At 31.9% G+C, this 20128-nt stretch overlaps 2 protein-coding genes across 2 annotated transcripts; both read right to left on the bottom strand.

Moving 5' to 3' along the window:
• Window positions 1-402: 402 nt before the first annotated feature.
• BDR25DRAFT_315885 (uncharacterized protein) lies at window positions 403-997 on the bottom strand (the record flags this gene model as incomplete). Its single annotated transcript, XM_033691559.1, has 2 exons — window positions 403-840; window positions 896-997. The coding sequence occupies 2 exons, from the start codon at window positions 995-997 to the stop codon at window positions 403-405; spliced, it is 540 nt and encodes a 179-aa protein (XP_033545795.1).
• Window positions 998-2738: 1741 nt separating this feature from the next.
• Window positions 2739-3896, bottom strand: BDR25DRAFT_326607 (uncharacterized protein; the record flags this gene model as incomplete). Its single annotated transcript, XM_033692287.1, has 4 exons — window positions 2739-2888; window positions 2934-3206; window positions 3265-3481; window positions 3532-3896. The coding sequence occupies 4 exons, from the start codon at window positions 3894-3896 to the stop codon at window positions 2739-2741; spliced, it is 1005 nt and encodes a 334-aa protein (XP_033545794.1).
• Window positions 3897-20128: the final 16232 nt, after the last annotated feature.

The following is a 20128-nucleotide window of genomic DNA, read 5'->3' as shown; positions in this document are numbered from 1 at the left end:
GAATTATGTTGGGAATCGGCGAGGAGACGACTACTACCGCGAATGTAAACATCTAACAAAGCCCAAAATATCTCCTAGAACCAAAGCACTGTCCCTCCCTAGATTACATAAGGCAGTCAACTTCTACGGACGAACCCAGACCGTAGCTTAGCTGCCTTCAGGTTGAACCAGGTCTCTGGAGAACGGTTTTCTACCATTGTAGCCTTAGTGGTAAGCTCGCAAACAAGTATTCTGCCTCTTCGTATTGGATCACCAGAGCTTTCTGAATAGTGCTCAAGTCTAAGGGCTATTCCGCTGCCACAAAATACGCCAGAAGCGTGCGAATTCATTTAGACAGACGACAGAGTCCACCGGAATCCCGCTGGATGCTGAATATGCATGCTTTCCCCCTATATTCTCCACCTACGTATTCGTCGCAGGAGGTTTTACGACTTGTTTGACTCTCCACCACCAATTCCCACACCTCCGCGCTACCAGCTCCCACAGTCCTATTACATTTACCCTCAGCGCCGGAATTTCCTCCACTACTACGCAAGCCGCTAGCAACATCAGACCAAGGGTATTACCAAGAGCGAACCAGGTCGCTCGCTCTTGCTCCTGACCCCAAACGCCGTATCCCTCAACCACGGCCAATCCACCAAGCATGCAAGCCCAAGCAACAAGAGGAAGCACCGCCGTGAGAATGCTACCAGGATTAGGGCCGAAGCGCCACCTGGCACTGTGTCGACAGACAACGCAAATTCCCAGCACCACAAGGATGCAGAGTGTAGTGAGGGAATGACAGACGCGACCGGCAAAGTCGAGTTCGTTGCGCCAAGTGGAGTTCCAGAAAGAGTGTTTCTGTTACATATTAGTACATTGTTGTACGTCAGTCTAGATAGGGTTTAGTACATACAGGCAAGTAGCTGCTGCATCGTATCATGAGATAGAACATGAACAATAGGAAGCAAGCTAGCACCAAAAACCATGCGAAAGGGCCTACTATCAGATATCGCATTGTGAACGGTATGCGAGGCGCGGGTTGCTATTTAGAATTGATAAGAATTGATAAGAATTGATACGAATTTGGAAGAATGAGAAGATTGGAAACATTCAAGACTACGCAGATGTTCGGTGGACAATGAACGTGGTTGAAGGTACAGTTGTCAGGAAACCCACACAGAAGTGACTAAACAGACTTGAAGTTCATTCCTCTTTCGCCTCCGCTCTCCTAGTCTGTGTGAAAGTGCAGGTGCTATCCGACACCTACATGCACCTCACGCCGAATCTTTATTGCCAAACTCCTACCTCCAACCACTTCACCATCATCATTCAAAACCCCTCCTCCACCTCGCCAATTCTCTTAGGGAAGGGAAAGAGTTAATAACAGTAGCGAGTATTAGAGGGAAAGAAGGGCCTTCCTGGTAGCCGGTAGCTCATGCTAAGGTTGGTTACGCCAATCGTGGCGTGAACTGCGGTGAAAAGGAAGTAGACCGGTGGATAGCATCATGGTGTTCAACTACGTGCCGAAAATTTGCTGTATGGAGAGATTCGTTGTAGTGGAAGATCGAATGTAGAAAACTGTAAATAACGTCAAGTTTGTCAACGATATGAAGAATGCGAAAGACAATTTTTTACCCAGGAATTCCATCTACTCTCCAACTTCCGAAGATAACATCTACAGCAGCCACTTGATACTACCACGATTCCCCTCTCACGTAGCTCCCTCTTCGCACACAGCCGCCGCCAGTCACTCCAAATAAGCTAAACCTCCACGTACTTGATCAGAGTCACAGCGGCGAATCCCCACCAAGGCAATTTCCCTTTTCTATCGTGTACGATCTCTTCTAGAGATACTGTAGTGATCATATCCACACATGTCAAAATGTATAGAACGGCCCATTGCTTATTCAATGTGCGGTGGCACTGGATATATCAATTGCGTCTAAATTTATAGAAAACACGGGCTACGTAGGGGAAGAGGAAGGCAGGCGTAAGTATAACTGGATCGGTAATATAGAGTTCCCGCAATCTCCGATTGGAGATACTAGAGACCTGCGTGAAACTAAATGTTGTTAGAAGCTGACACTATTCGCGAGACAATAGAACTGCGAAGGCTGGGGATGAAAGTGACAATGGATTGAGACTGTGACTTAATATGTATATCTAGGAAATGGCTCACCCCGAAATAAATACAGCGGGGCGTACGCCTGCCCGCCAGGTCACAAGTTCTGATGACATACCAAGAATGGATCTTCGACAAGATACTTCAGAGTGTGTTGTGTCGTTCTAGAACAGGCCCCACTTTGCACCACATCGTGAAGTCTTGATATCGACTCTGTGCATTCGTAAGAAGATGGCGTAGGTGACCATTTTGGATGGAGGCCGCTAGGAAGATGTCCTCAGTCACGACTTTGACGGGCAAAGGCGTCGACATTACAAGGTCGATAACGTACACAGAACGTAAGGCTTGGAGAGAGTGGACGTGCGGAAGATAAAATGACGCAACAGCAAATCTAGAGCTGGGAAAGGGAGAGCTTTAATAGATATAGTGACACTACTCTGCGTGGAGATTTTATTAAGTAGAAATTGTCCATAGATGATTTCCAGTGGTATGATTGAATCAATAAATCCACTCGCTTATGGAGATGGGTTAGACCTGACAAAATAAATATATCATTCAGCTCAGAACTCAGATATTCTCATGTTGCTGGGCTTCTTTAGTGGCCGATATATTCTCTATAATACAAGGCGTCTATCTATGGATCTTGTTTCTCCCTTCGTGTAGCTATGCTCGCCTTCTCCATTTCTCTCAGACACGGAGCTTCGATCATACTACCGTAGAGAACTTTGCGACCGGTACTAACCCCAACCACGAGCCAGAGTTGCATGACACTTACCCCGAAAGTCTATGGCTAGATTTCAGCATGCATATCGGGTCAAAAGGTGCTTACAGTTCCTAAAGCCCTGAAGAAGCTCGATGGAAGCTCTTCTCCGATGGTCAAAGTCGACATAGCGAACACTCCAATAGGGAAAGTAAAACTCCACCATCCCATGTTGAACGGGAATTTGGAACGACTGATTGAAGACAGGGCAAAAAATAGCCAGACGAGACCAAAGCCCCACAAGATGATTGCAACCCCAAACCCGAGCACATAGAGGATCTCACCAGATGATGGATGCCGCGTATTTGTCTTGAGGAAGATATTCACAGCCATGGATCCAAGCTCCATGATACCATAACCACCTTGGCCCATGGGGCCAAGGGGGAGGAAGCTTTTGGACGGCCAGGCGGTGGAAGTAAATCACCAGCACGACGAAAGCCAGCGGCACGCCTGTTCCCCATAAAACATAACTGGTGGTTATCGTCGACAATGCATGTTCCGGATTTGGCAAGACGGAGGCAACAACTGCCCCAGAGGCCACAGCCACAATTGGGGCGACAATAGGGAGGAGCCAAGCCGCAGTCATGGTCTCGTAGGCATTTTTGTGCTTCGTCATCCTGCCAAATCGTCAATATGTGTTTTGCAGGAACAAGAGGGGAAGTCAAACATTTGGAATGGCAATCCAAAACAGCATGCCACGCTCACCACAGCGTCGATCCACCACATTGCCCATGCAACCTGAATACTTGATCCTCCCCAAGCGGGTACGCAGACGAGCGTGAACATGTTCACAATCGTGGCAAAGCCCATAGGCAAAGCGCCAAGGAAGAGTGATTGGACGGGATGGCGGAGCATAAGATTCCAAGTTGCTGGATATAAGACGTATCGAAGCAGTGTCGTTACAGATATAAGAATGAAAAATAGGATGTTCAAGACGAAGAACGCAATGCTGAGTGCACGGAGTGACCCAGAGTGGCCTGGAGAGAAAGTAGAGAATGAGTGAAGTAAAATGGAAACAATTCCGGTGCCCATTGTTATTGAGTACTAGATTATTGCAAGATACGTGAGAGGCTGATAGGCCGGGGAGAGGCATCTCGGGGATAGCTACCCATGAAGGCGTGAAATTCTGAACAGCTCATCTCCAGCCCCTTCGCTCCTGTATCAGCCATTTAGGAGGGGCCCCTGGAAAGCCGCTGTCTTCGAAGTCCTTCTCTTGATTTCCGCCATTCGAATTAGAACCCGCGCAGCTCACAAGGTTACTACTGGTCTGTCCTACTGGAGATCTTTGGGGGCGCGCTTGAACCGCGACTGTCATTGAACAAGGCGTTGACATACTTGCGGAACACAATGGTGACTTTTAGCTACAACTGTTAACTACTATGTTTAAATAATAAAAAGCTAAACTTATATTTATAGTAAAAAGTGTAAGGCCGGATGTCCTAGAACAGGCTAGTATGGCCTCACCTGACCTGTTTGGAGGTCACATGACTTGTGCTTCGTATATAAGCATGAATCCTGACAAGCGAGGCTTGGCAGCGATTCGTCTCTCTTACAATACACTCCTATCTTTCTCCGAAACCTCGCTCTTAGTGCTATCCGCGCTGTCTACTATCCTATCTTTACATATAATTAGTAAATATCTAGCCTATTATTAGCGGAGCTTGCTCCGCTCCTTTCTGTGGACTTTGGTTTTCTTTGGTTAGGGCTTAGCAGCTAAGAATTACTGCTTTTAGCCTTTTTAGGCTCACGTAAGCATAAAAACGGCAGATCCTTAGATAATTATTTCCTGCGCGATGTCACGGTATCCTCCCCGGATCCCAGACATAACTGTATTAGACGCGTACTAGAGTATTATTAGTGCACGTCTGACACAAACACAACACAACACAGACATAGACTTAAGCATAAACTGCCTTAACACTAACTAAACCTAGAATAGGCTTAATTTATACCTAAAGCGCTTAGACTTTTAAGCTAAGTATTTAATTACTAATTTTCTTCTAAACTTTTTTATTTCTTACATAATGTCTTGTACTTACTATAATACTTTATGTAGTAATTAAACTAGACCTTTATAAAGCTTTATAACCTTACTTATGTATAATTATAATATTATATTATGTTAAAACTTTAGCTAAAAATAGCTTTTAAATCTAATCTAATAAGCTTAGTACTTATATAACTTTAAGCTATTAAAGTAAGCTAAAAAGCTTTTTAAAAAGCACTTACTTTATAAAAAAGCTACTATATTATAAGCTTTAAAGCTTTTTAAAAAGACTTTAAAAAATAGCTTTACATTATTAAGCAGTCTATTTCTGCCTTAACTTTTATTATAGTAGTAGGAACTAAGAACTTACTAGCCTTAAAGTTTACCTAAAAGTTTAAAGATAGCTTAACTTTTTTTTACTTAACACTACTTATAACCTATAACTTTTTTAACTTAGTAATAAAATCTAACTAACTTTTTAATCCTCTACTATTTAATAAAAAATAAAAAGACTTACTTTTTTTTTATATAAGCTTTAATATAAACTTAAAAAAAATATAAACTAATTTTTTTTTAAATGCTTTTAATTACTATATGCTTACTTTTAACTTAACTATAATATAACAGCCTTAATTAACTTACTAATAAATAAAAATATTATTAACTTAGATTAATTTATAGCATTTTTATAAGTAACTTATAAAGACTTAAATAAAAAGTTAATAGCTCTAAGTTACCTAAATACTTTATAATAAAAAAAAAAAGCTTTACTTTACACTTTACTAAGTTCTACTAACTTATATTTAATATAGGCCTAAATAAGATAGGTTTAATTATAGCTTTATATAACTTCTTTTTAACTAAACTATAACACGCTATAGTAGAAGAACCCCTTCTAAACAACCTTAATATATATGTAAACTTAATTACTACCTATAATAATAACATAAGGTTCCTCTCTGTATAAGCCCTAATACGCCTCTAAACTAGCGCAGTTATAAATAAAGACTTTAATGTAATAAAAATTAATTTAAATTATACTTTAGTTAGTTCTAGAAAGCATAAAAATTATAAAAAAAAAAGTTAATACTTTAAGTGCAGTAAGCATAGTTATATTTTTTAAAACTACTTTATTTCTTTTTTTTAAGTCTATATAAGTAGTGCTATTAGTACTTATTAAAAATTTTTACTATTTTATTTTTATTTTTATAAAAGCTTTAACTTATATTTAAGCTCTAATCTTTTTTACTACTCTTAACATAGCTGCAGCTATAGTAGTAGAAGCCTGTAAAAAGGCTTGTTCTAGAGCTAAGTTGCTCTTTAGGACTAATTTAACACTAGATTTTTACTAACTTATAGGCTAAGTTCTTTACTAATAACTAAAAGTACTAAGTTAATATTTTTATATATTTATAATAAAAAACTATATTAGCTTTAATATAAGCTCTTATTAACTTAAAAGTAAATAGTATAAGTTATATTAATAAAAAACTAGCATATAAACTAAATTTTTAATTAACACTACTTACCTAAATAATTTACCTAACTAGATTTAATAGAAAATAACTTAAAAAAGGTTTTATTTTTTATACTATAACTATTATAATTACCTACTAACACTATAAAGAGTAGATTAAGCTCTATGTAATAAACATAAGATGTTATAACTTAATTCTAAGATAACTATAGCTATATTAGCATAAAGTTGCTTTTAATTACTAAGAGTAAGTTTTAAACTTTAACTTTTTCTAATACTAAAATATATGCTTATACTTACACCTAAATAACACTTAAATAGCACTTAATATAAAAAGTTTTTAAACTTACTTTCTAATAACTTAAAAAAAAACTACTTAAGTAAGGCTAATAAGCTAAGCCTTTTACTAAAATAAGCTATATAAAATAATTTAATAACTACTTAAACTTAAAAAAAAAAGCTTTTAAAAAACTTTTACCTACTTAATTTAAATATAAACTAGGACTTAAATAGTAGATAGACATCTACTATATAAGACCTACTTTATTTATAACTCTAGCTTAATAACTAGATTATAAAATCTACATAGTTATAATTTCTAATATAGACTAAGCTTTAGCTTTTTAAAAACACACTAACTTAAAAATAATAGTCTCTTAAGACTACTATAACTTATTATATGTTTTTTTTTAAAATAAGTCTAATAAGCTTTTAATATAATATTTATATAATTACTAAATAACTCTTAAGCCTAGTAAACAACCTAGTTATAGGCTACTATATAGAATATTACTAAATAAATTAAAAGTGCTTTAAAAATACTTTAATAAAAACTTAAAAAAAAAGGTTTATTTAAGCTAGCTTTTTACTAGTAGTGTTACTTATACTATTTATAAAGAAACTTAGAAGTAGGCTTTAATTTTATGTTAACTACTAAAAACTAAATACTATTACTATTAAAAACTAATACTTAATTTTCTTTTTATAGAAAACTCTAAGCTAACTAAGTAAAGTAAAGTATTTTATAAAGTTAGATATTATTACTGCCTTTAATAAGCTAAAAATAGTAAAAAGTAATAAGTAGCTAATAGTGTTTTAGACCTAATATAGACTATTTAAGTACCTAGTAATGCTCTTTAGCTTAGCTAACACGCTTAGTACTTTTTAATATTTTATAAATAACTTACTTTAACCCTACCTAGATGTGTTCTGTACTGTGTATATTAATAATATTTTAATTTATAGTAATAGCCTTTTAGAGCATAAACAGCATGTACGCTTAGTGCTAAAGGCTATAAAAAAAGTAGGTCTATAACTTAATATAAATAAATGTAAGTTTTACTAATTAAAAGTTATGTATTTAGAATATGTAATCTTTATAGATAGCATCTAAATAAACCTTATTAAGGTTTAAACTATGCTAGATTAGTAATACTTAAAAAATATAAAAAATATTTAAGCCTTTATAAAATTTACTAACTTTTACTAATAATTTATTAACAACTTTTTATAGCTAGTAAGCTTTATAATTACACTTACTAAAAAAAAAGTTTAATTTAACTTTAACTTAAATTACTAATAGTTTTTTAACTAGCTAAAAAAAGCTTTTACTAAAGCCTTAATACTTTACTACTTTAACTTTAAACTACTAATACTTATAAAAGCTAATGCTTTAGACTATGTAGTAGTAAAAGTTTTTTTCTAGACTAAGCTAGATAAAACTATTAAGCCTATTACATACTTTTTAAAAAGAATAAGTCTTATAAAAAGTAATTATAAAATTTATAATAAAAAATTACTTACTATAGTACACTACTTTAAATAATAGCAACTTAAACTAAAAGGTGCAGCGCATCTAATATAAGTTCTATTTAACTATAAGAACTTATAGTACTTTGTAACTATAAAATAACTTAGCTACTAATAAGCTTATTAGTCTAAATACTTATTTTATTTTAATTTTAAAATTACTTATTATCTTAGTTAAAATAAAGAGAAACTAGATACTTTTATAAAGCAATTTTAAAATATCTTTACTTAAAAAAAAGTATAAAAAGCTTAATACTAAACTTTACTTTAACTTAAGCTATTTTTAGACTTTAACTTAAATAAAATAAATTAAATAATTAATTAAATTATTATTAATAAGTATTTAAATAATAAATTTATTTAAGAAACTTTAAACTTACTCTAAAATAGCACTAGTTAGTTAAAAAAAGTAATACTAGCTAACTATAAAAACTAAAATAGTAAGCTATATTACTATAACTAACTTATAATTTTTAATTTTAATAAACTAAAAATTAAACTACTCTAAATTATACATAACTTGCCTATTAAAGGATACTTAGGCAGAGGAAAGACTTTTAACCTACTATAGAGAGAGTACTACTAGCCCTGCATGTTCTATACTATACGCTAATACATATTATGTTGCTATACTTACTATAAAGTAAAGGCCTTTTAAAAAAGGTATAATAGCTTACTTAAACTACTCCTAATTTCTAAATAAGCTTAGAAAAATATATTAATTAATTTTATTATAAACTTACTTTTATCTAAAAAGTATATAAATATTATAGTAGTTGTTAATTACTTAACTAAGTATTAACACTTAATACTAGGTTTCTTTATAACTACTTTTAATATAGCCTAGTTATTCTACTAATACATATAAGTTTACTATAGCCTGCCTAACATAATTATATTAGATAGAGGTACATAGTTTGTCTTAGCTTTTTAGGATAAACTTTGTAAACAGCTTTAAATTATTTTCTATCTATTTACAGCTTTTTACTTAGAGACTAATAGCTAGACTAAGAACATAAACACTATAATAAAATAAGTCCTATAAGTATATATAAACTACTAGTAAAATAACTAGGTAAAATAGTTAGCTATAGCATAGTTTAAAGCTAATAATATAATATTTAAATTAATATAAGTATCTTTATTTTTAGTAAACTATAGATACTACTTTTAAATAAAATTTAAACTACTTATAAATACTCTTTAACTAACTTATTAATTTATATAAGTAATAAATATAAATAGACTTATTAATAAAATTTAAAATATATCTAAATACATTTATAAAAAGCTTATATAGGCTTAAGCTTTTTAATAAGAGTACATAAACTAATTTTAAACTCTTGCCCCTATGTATGCAGCTAGTAAGAAGGTTTAGCTAGACACTAAAAATATCTAAATAAACTAATAATTAAAGAAACTTAATTAAAAAAACTTTAGCCTCTTTATAGTAGCTTATATAGTCTTATTACACACTTACTAATTAATTCTACCTAACAGCATAAAGATACACCCTGTGTTCTACATATTATTACTGCGCTAAGTAGCCTTTAAATCTAACTATCTACCTAGATAGCTAAACTTACTACCTAAACTTATTATTATAAATAATAAACTAGAATATGTTATAAAAGACATTAAATAAATTTAGTTTAATAAAAAAAATGTATTTATAAATACTTTATAAAATAAACTAGATATAATAAACTGTTATAGAAACTTGTAAAAGCTCTATAAAAAAACTCTGCAGTAACCTAATTTTACACTTAATACTTATCTAAACTAAACCTATACTCTAATAAAGACAACCTAATGCTAGAACTACTAATGTAAAGAATTCCCTTTCTAATAAAAGAGGGGGTACTGTCACAGTATCCTCCCTAGATCCTAGACATAACTATATTAGACGTGTACTAAAGTATTATTAGTGCACGTCTAACATAAATATAACATAACATAGACATAAACTTAAGCATAAACTGCCTTAACACTAACTAAACCTAGAATAAGCTTAATTTATACTTAAAGTGCTTAGACTTTTAAGCTAAGTATTTAATTACTAATTTTCTTCTAAACCTTTCTATTTCTTACATAATGTCTTGTACCTACTATAATACCTCACGTAGTAATTAAACTAGACCTCTGTGAAGCTCTATAACCTTACTTGTGCACAATTGTGACACGCGAAAACTAAAACCTCGCTGCGCGTGTTGTCTAATACCTGTCTAATACCTCCTGCTACAACCTACAACATAGTACCTCTGCTATTTAACGCTAATAAACCTCCCCTACTCTGCAATAATTATTATTACTCTATAGATCTACAGAGAGACAGGACATTCCTCTAATAAAAGGTTTAATGTGCGCCCTGCAATACACAAATCTAGGCAAGGAAGCGCCCTACCTAGGGCAGCCCTATACCTCTACTGCTAGCTAAGAGGCGCGCTCTTGCTAATATTACATATGTTATAAATAACAGACTATAACTCTATATCCTGCTGTTGTCTCCTCTAGTACCCCTATGTTGTTATTATTCTACGCTATTAGACTAGGCAAATAACACATTTAAAAAAATAGTAAGTAAAAGACTTTATGTTAAAAGTGTTGCTAATTAAAAAGTAAGGTTAATATTTATACTATAAATAAAAAACTAGTATATGTATTACTTTTTATAAACTTTAGCCTATTAAGCTCCCTTTTTTATAATATTTTTATATAATAAACGCTTTAATAATCTTTCTAATATAAAATCTCTAGCTTATTAGGCAACTTTTTTAATATACTATCTATGCTATTTACTCTAATTAGTTTAAGTATGTAATGTACCTAGAAGCTACTATTAATATAAAAAAGGTTTTAGTCTACACCCTTTTAGTTATAGAAAGCAGGTATAAATAAAAACAACTTTAGTAATAGTTTAGATAAGGACATTAACATAAATATCTTTCTAAACACTAAGCGCTATGCGTATAATTTTCTATCTGCGCTTATACTTATAAATTTTAATAATGTTAAATTCCTTAAAAACTAGGCTATACTAGAAGTTAATAAGGGCTATATTAATAACTTCTATAAAAGTCTACTTAATATTAAGTTAGATACATGCACTACTTATAATTAAAAATAGTTTAACATAAGATTAAATTAATAAAGTACTTATAAAAAGTGCGCTACTAATTTACTTAAATATAGACATAAAAAAGAATTTATTTTACTTTAAAAAGATGTAAATAACTTTAATTTTAGCCCTTTACTAAACTTTTTTAAGTTAACTACTACTAAAGAGCAACTACTAGCACACGTACACATTAATATAGAAATAAGGCAGCATTAGGGACAGTAGTATAAGTACTAGGGCTATATATGCTACTTTACTGTTAACACTGCTAAGGTGTTCTTACGCCTTTTACTCTTTCTTTATAATCTAGACATTGTTATTCTTAAACTAGCTACTACTAAAGAGAAGGATTAGGGTGTAATTAACTATTAGTTTAAAAAGAAGCACTGCGTGTGTTAACTTATTATAGGATAGTAGCTAAACTACTTAATTGCCTACTATCCTAGATACGCTAATGTTACTATTAATAAAGAGGCTCTTAGTTTACTACTAATAAATAATTATATTAATAACTAACTTTTAATTATTAAGACAAATAATAATAGTTTACTTATAAATGTAGCAGATAGAGATAATAATCTAGGGGCTAATACCTTGTCTAATACTGCTACATCTGCTGTAGATAAAGATGCTGGCAGTACTTATAGTAGAAGCTCTGTATTTAAAGAAATAGACATTAATAAGGTTAAAAAGCCTAAACATAAAGTTATACTTAACTTTACACCTAATGTTTATAAGTTTAAGACATTAAGAGACTATATTTATTAAATAATAATATAAGAGTTTTTTTTTATAAGTTTTATCTGTTAAACTTTAATTTTTAAATTTAATAGTTATAAGCTTTTATTTAGCCTTGTGTTCCTGTCTTTATTTTTATATAGTAAGGTAGAATTTATATAGCTCTAACTACATAACATTAATTTTCTTAGTTATGTGCGCTACTTTATTTATTATAAGGATAGAAGATTTGCTTAACACTTACATTTCTAGTTTATAGCATTTAATATGCTTCTTTAAAAGAAGTCTATGTCTAAAGTAAGATTCTATATTAAGTGCGCCTTTAATAAGTAAGAGTTAATAGTAAAAGACATACAGAAGTAATTTACTAAAGAAAATAAAAGGTAATAAATAGTTAACTTTATTATTTATTTTATAGCTAAAATTTATAGTACTTAGTTATTTTAGATGTAAAAAGAGAAAAACTTTAAAGTAATAGTGCGTCTAATACTTATTTAATACCTATAGCGCATATATTAAAACTTAGCAGGTTTAGTAACTTTATTATTCTACATTATTTATTACTTTCTCTGCTGCTAATTAATACTAGCATAACCTTCTGCGCTTTATGTAAGAGTTTCCTTTATAAAAAGCTGCTAATGCTAAATAGTGTCTATAATTAGTGTCTGCCTTTGTGTAAAATAACTTATATATTATAGCTTATTACTTTAATTAATGTTTTAGGCTTTTTAAAAAGCATATAATTAAGCTAAAGTTTAATGTTATAGATTAGTAGAATTAGTATAAGTAGTAGGGCAAAGAAAGTACACATAGTTATAGTCTCTACTACTGCAGTAACACACCTTATCCTAATAATAAGCTAGAAGAGAACGCTACACCTTTTTCTATTACTTACTTAGTAGTGTACTAAGGCTGTTATATCTTAGCAATTTATCTAGAACCTAAGCTGCAGAAGTTAGTAAATAAGGGTTTAGTACTGTCTCTCTTATAGCGCTTTATAATGTTTATGTTTAAGAAGCTGTTTAACATCCTAACGCGCTGTTATTTACACTAGTGTTAGACTAGCTATTATTTAAAGGTACATAAAAAAATAAAAAAAGAAGTCTGCTAATTTAACACTTTCTAAAAAGTGTAAGAGGTGCTAACATTTGCGCATATAAAAAGGAAGCCCTATAAGCGTTTTCTTATATAATAGAACTATATGCAACTTAACACTTATTTATGTACTCTTACACTTAGTTAGCGCGCTAATACTAATATATAAGTATGTATAAGTACTACTAAGGTTGTTAATTATATAGGCGTGTATGCTTCTAAGGGTAAGACTTAGACGCAGACATTTAAAAAGATAGCAGCTTAGGTCTTACTACATATTAGACCTAGCAATTTTATGCTTTTGTTTGCTGTAAAGCTTATAAATAAAAGGCTTAGCACTTAAAATTATAGTGCTTAAAAGGTTATGTATTAGCTATTTTACTTACCTTTTTATTACTATAGCTAAACTGTTATTATAGTTAATTATTAACATATTAGTTTATAACTATTCTCTTTTTTTTTCTAGGATTAAGCTTAGCAACAGGGACTACTAGAAAACGCAGGAGTAGAGAACTATAACAAGTTTACTATTATAAAAGCCTGTATACTTATGTAGAAATATTTAGAGTAAGATAGCTCTTTAGACTATATCTACTACTTAGACTTCCTGCTTTATTTTAACTATGTTGCTAAAAAGTTAAAACATAAGCTAAAAGCTAAGCTTAAGATTTTAAACTTTTTTTTTTAATATAAGCTTTTTTTTAATTTAAAGAACTTTTTATAGGTTAAGTTAACCTTACACTACCTTTTTTACACTGCTAATAAGTTATTAGCTATTTATAAAGTTACTTATAAAACATTTACTAAAGCTTATAATTATTACTACACTATTTATTTTTATAAGCTAACTAACACTTATAGTAAACTTAACCTAGAGAAGGACCTAGATAATCCTAAGTAGAAGAATATAGTGCTAGAGAAGACTTTATTATTTAATAAGCTTAGGCTACGCTAACTAGAAAAAGACAGAGAGAATGTTAATCTAAATGCTTTTAGTAACTATCTACTTAATTAGGTAAAGGATTAGATAGATTTGTCTTATATTAATTTATATAATCTAGATCTAATAACATATTAGTTTAGGCTAAAAAGCTGCTATCTAGTTGCTAGAGCTAGGGCGTCTAATACTATGTCTAATACCCTTTAGGTAAAATAAAGATTATTGTACAACCTAGTTGTAAACTACTTTATAGCATATTTTAAACTTTGTTTACTACTGCAGTTGCTTATTAATTTAGATAGAGTTAGCAGTATAAGAAAGACATTTGTTATTAATAGTATATCTTTAGCTTTTAATAACTTAGCTCTATAATATAATATTAGTAACCCTGTAATGTAATGCGCGCTTACTAGTGTGGCTGCATATCTTATATCTAGTTGCACTATTAACTCTATATTTTACATTCTAATTATTAACAAGTATAGACTTTTTATAAAGAGTAAGTTTCTTCTAGCTTTAAAGCTAACTTTAATAAGTTAAATATATTATAATTAATAAAAAATTTATAGTTAGCCTTAGTATGCTTAGCTAGATTTATGCTAGGTGTGCGTAGGTGTTTCTAGAGTCTAAGAAGGACTTTAGTAGCATTAACATTATATTATCTAGCAATTTTAGGCAACTACCCCTAGTTAGCTAGCAGCCGCTGTTTAATTGTACTAATTAGAAATGCCCTGTAGAGACCTATAGTTAGCACCTGTATAGTTTGTTTAACAAGATAATTATACTTAATATTATAATGCAGCAGTAGGGGGACTTTTAGGCTAGGTTTTAAGATGCTTTTAGGCGTCTTTAGAATAGCGTAAGCACTGCTAACAACTAGATGCTATTTAGTAAGTAATGTTAGGTTTTGCTTTTAGCTAATAAGTGTTATAGCTTTAACTTTACTATCTAACTATGTAGTAAATATTCTAAGGTCTCTGCTATAAACTAGTAGCATATAAAAGACTATAGTAAACCTGTTGTTATTACCTAGGCTAAACATAATTACCCTTAGGCTGCTAAGGTAGACGCTTAGAACAGTAGCAACTTACATAGCCTTTTCTTGTTATGTGTGGGTGGCTAAGTTATGCTCCTGCATAATATATAGACAGAGGTTAGTCTTATAAATAGTACTATTAGGGAAGTAGACAATATCCTATAGCCTCTATCTATTATAGATCCTTATAAGGAGCCTCTAAAGGCAGTTCTTATTACTGTCTCTAAGTATAAAAGGCTAGCGCTGTACACTTAGGCAGATAGTAAGGCAGTTATTTTTATGTTTTTTATTAGTTAAGAGTTTTACTTCTAAGGGAATGTTGTGTCCTACACGCAGTTTCTAATCTACTCTGTGTGGGCTATAACTATCTATAAGTTACAAGGCTTAAGTCTAGACAAGGCAGTTATTTATATTAGTAGTAAAAGAGATTATGCACTAGGTCTTATATACATTATAGTTTTTTATGTTAAGTTGCTAGATAAGTTAATGTTTAATAAGCATTTCTTTTTAAATTATTTAAAAGGTAGTAATTTAGAAACTGTAAAAAGGCAAAATGCAGATATGTAGCAAAGAATATAGCAGTTAGTTATAGTAGTAGACTGTAATTTTTAACCTGTTTGTCTAATACTTGTCTAATACCTCCTTTACTATTATATTATGTTTATATGCTTAGTAATTTATAAACTAATTTATAGCATAATATATTACTTTTATTAGTATAATAAACATAACATAAATTAGAGTTTACAAATTAAAGATTATAATAGTTAGATATAAGTATAAACTCTATATTTAAGTTATTATAGCTTATTTAAAGTCTTAGGGTTATTTTTTTCTTACTGCTAGTGCTTTTCTAGCTTAAGCATTTTAATAAACTAGGTTAAATTTACAGGCATAACACTATCTTTACTTTAAATAGTATCTAGTAAGTATTTTGCATCCTCTGTCTTAAACTAGTAGGTTTAGAATAAAGTTTAATGTTTAAATGCTATAATTAGCGTGTATTTAATACCTTATCTAATACTAAACTTACTTTAGATTATTAAGAAATTTATTATTATAAAGTTTTAAAAGACTAATGCTCTTATCTTAGGCTGCTAATTAAATGTTAGCAGTAGAAAAGTAACTACCTAATTATGCAATATATAATACTGTTAGAATTGCCTATTTAGCCCTTAAGAAGAGAAGCTTAAAAGAAGAAATTAGTAGTTAAAAAGGCTTATTAATAGTAATAAGCTTATAAAAAGCTGTAGGTGTAAAATTAAATGCTAGCTTAATAAATATAGACTATGCTTGTTAGTTATGTAGTTAAAGACTTTTTTAGAAACTTACTTAGCACTAGCAGTCTTAAACATTGTTAGTAATGTATAGTAGATACCTAGAAAAGCCTAGACACATCTAGTTTAGGTAGCGCTGTAAGGTATTAGACAGGTATTAGGCATAGCAGCTAAAATGTACTTACACAGAAGATAGTATTACTTATATGTAAAACATACATGCTAAAGTTATGCATTTTAAGGAAACTTGTTTTTTTGTCTGCACTAGCAACTACATCTACTAGTATAGCTTTAATATATCTTTATTAGCAAAGTTTATCTGCTACTTTTACATCTGTTATTAGCACTTTAGCTTGCATTAGTGCTTTAGCTTATAGACTAAGATTGTTTATAAGCTTAGAGCTATTAATATCTATAGGTCCTATATTTATAGATTCCTTATCTAGTTAGCAGTGTTAAGGAGGCATAAACTCTTTTAGTAGGTTAAAGAGCCTAGTTTACTAGATAAAGAATGCATATTTATTACTAAATTTGCTAGGGTCTATACTGCGCGCAATTGCTTTCTAGCTATAGTGTTTACTTTTCTTAAATTTATAACATATTAGCTGCTGTCTAATACCTGTCTAATACTATATTAACTTACTAAAGTGCTATTGCTATGTTTTTAGACTAAATGCGTAGTTATAACTTTAGTTTAGACTTTTTATTAATGTTATATTTAGTGTCTAGAAGATGCTAAACTGCTAAGTAGAACTTATTACTCTAAAATTTAAAATAGTACATATTAGTTATAATATAGTCTAGGTTGCGTTAAGTATTTTTTTTAGTAAGCTAAGTTTATCTTTTAAGATTTCTTATAGTAAAAGCATTTATTAAGTATTCTAATAGGCTTTTTTTACACTTTGCTATAGTTATGTAGTAGTAATAAACAGGTAATAAATAGCTTAGTAAAGGTTTAAATAGTGTTATATAAAACTAATAAACAAAGTTTGTAGTAGTATAGTTAAGGTTGTAAAATTAAAGTTGTAATAAAGGCTTAAAAAACTAAATTTTTAAAGTAAATAAAAGTAATTACGTTATTTAAGCAGCATCTATACTATGTAGGCTGTTGCTAAGGTGACAGGCAAAGCAGTAGTAAGCTATTTAAAAAAATTATATTTTTCTTAAAAATGTTACTTCTTGTCCGAACGTTAATCACAGGTATATTGATCTAACTCTGTGTGGATATCACGTGAGCTTATCTCACGTGATATCTGTGCGGGCTTGGCAGGGGGCTAGTATAAAACCAGCCATCCCAACGTACTTAGGATGGCAGCCGTCACCAGAATTAATACATTGTGTTGCCTGCTTACCTCTTAGTACGCCCCTTAGGCGTACGTTTGTTTAATTAAACCTAGGTTAACTAACACTAATTAGTCTGTTAACAGACTATTTACTGTGTGCGTAGCCACGCAGAGGATATTGTCCTTAACAGACAGATTTGCAAGGATTAACAAAACTGCTACTGTACAAGAAGCTCACACCTACCGCGTGTGTAGCTACGCAGAGAAGGTACAAAGAAGCTCACATCTACTGTGTGCGTAGCCACACAGAGAGGGGTAAGCAAGCCTTATGCGCGCCCCTAGATTAACTAATTGCACAAAGACAAGATTAGCAACCTGCTGCGTGCGTAGCCACGCAGAGAGGGCTTACTGCTGAGCCTTTGTGCGCCCTAGAGCCTCCTGTTGACACAGGCTGTGCAACCACTCGCCTACCGCGTGCGTAGCCACGCAGAGGAGATGATACAGGCCGCATGATTAGAAACCTACCGCGTGCGTAGCCACGCAGAGGAGGCTCCTCATCAGCAGCCCGCCTCATTAACACCCCCCCCCTCGATCAGTCGCTCGCACGGAAGGCGACCAACTAACACCCCCTACCCCCCTAGGGATCTATCGCTCGCACAAAAGGCGATCAACCAACACCTCCCCCCCCCCCCCCCCCCCTGGGGATTAATTGCCCGCACGAAGGGCACCCCTAACACCTCACACCTCCCACCCCCCACCTTAGCCATGGAACCTCTGTGGTCATACAAAGAGTTGTTAGGGGTTACTTATGTATTAGAGACAGTTCTACGCAGAGAAGTGGACCTTTACCTTGTAAGAGATAATTGTCTTAACATAGATATAAACCCTACACAACTATAATAATGCTTGTACGCAGTATACATCTTAATTAACATGCGTTATAAGATAGCTAGAAGGGAGTACACACTATAGGACAACAACTTTTAGAGATAGACAACGCACGATTTTAACCTCCTCCCCTATGCAATTAGGCGAGAGCTATTGCTTGCCTACGCAGAGCACAGGCACTATCCTAGAGGGAAGGCGAATTGTACGCAGGCTAAGAAGCTAGGGGATATTATAAATAGAAGAGGTATTAAGGGTCCACTCTAAAAGAAGAAGGAGTAGGATTAACGTATAGATAAGTAAGCAACTCTATAAGAACAAAAGTTGCTAGTGTCTAAACATTAATCACAGGTATATTAATCTAACTTTATATGGATATTATGTAAGCTTATCTCACGTGATATCTGTGCGGGCTTGGCAGGGGGCCAGTATAAAACCAGCCATCCCAACGTACTTGGGATGGCAGCCGTCACCAGAATCAATACATTGTGTTGCCTGCTCACCTCTTGGTACGCCCCTTGGGCGTACGTTCGTTCGATCGAACCTAGGTCAACCGACACTTCTACTTATTTTACTATAATATGTTTAATACTATGTCTAATACTACTTTATATACTAGTTTAAGAGTATTCTACATGTAGATTATAAAAGTTAGTTGTGTAGAAGTTTATGTAATTATCTACTATAATAAAAATGCAGTAGGAGGGTAAAAGTAGTAGTAAAAATCTAAGTAAGTTTATAAAAGTAAAAGTATAGCTTAAAAGTTTACTATTTAACTTTTAAGACTTTTCTACTAACACTCTTAATGCAACTTACTGCGTAATTACTTTACTACTTTATTATACTTTTTATAAGCCTTTATTTACTTCTAAAGCTGTTTTTATGCTAATATTATAGCTTAGTAACATGTTGCATAGCTTTTTTACTTTATTATAACATTTACTTTGTTAAAAATGTCTTGCTTTTAACCTGTTTATGTTAATGCTGCTAGGAAGAGTATAATTATAGTATTAGACATAGTAATAGACACTGCTAATGCATTATAGCTCTCTTTAGAAAGAAGGCTATTGCTACTAAAGCTCTCTGCAAAGCTTTTGTTCCTAGGCCTAATAAAGGCAAACACCCTTTTAAGAAGCCTATAGTTCTAAAGGGTTTATGTTTAAGGTGTGCTAATTTGCTGCTTTTAGAGCGTGTTATGTATAAGAAGACTAGCATTTAGGTTCTAGCTTAGAAGGGAACTAGTAAGGGCTAGAAGCTTAAAAAGAATAAAAGTTTATTAAATTTTATTTTTACTATCTAATACTTATTACTAACTATAAATAGTTACACTTTTTTAGCAGATTAAGTTTTATTAGTCTAAATAACATAATACTAAGTTCTTCTTTGTAATTACTCCTTTCTGCTGTCTTGTTTAAGAGGTTGCCTAGAATGTAGCTTAAACTAATAATAAACCTCTCTGCTAGAGTAAGTAAGCACTTTATGCATTATAAATAACTGCTAAGTCCTTTATTATAACTTTAATAAAATGTAAGTGCTAATGTATTAGTATTAGATAAGGTATTAGACTTATTAATTTATAGGCACTTAGCTAGCTGCTATCTATAGCAAGCGCATTACTA

Source organism: Lindgomyces ingoldianus (assembly GCF_010093535.1).
Source record: "Lindgomyces ingoldianus strain ATCC 200398 unplaced genomic scaffold BDR25scaffold_23, whole genome shotgun sequence".
Classification (NCBI taxonomy): Eukaryota; Fungi; Ascomycota; class Dothideomycetes; order Pleosporales; family Lindgomycetaceae; genus Lindgomyces; species Lindgomyces ingoldianus.
Note: the sequence above shows the minus strand (reverse complement) of the source record. Positions and strands in the feature narration are given on the sequence as shown.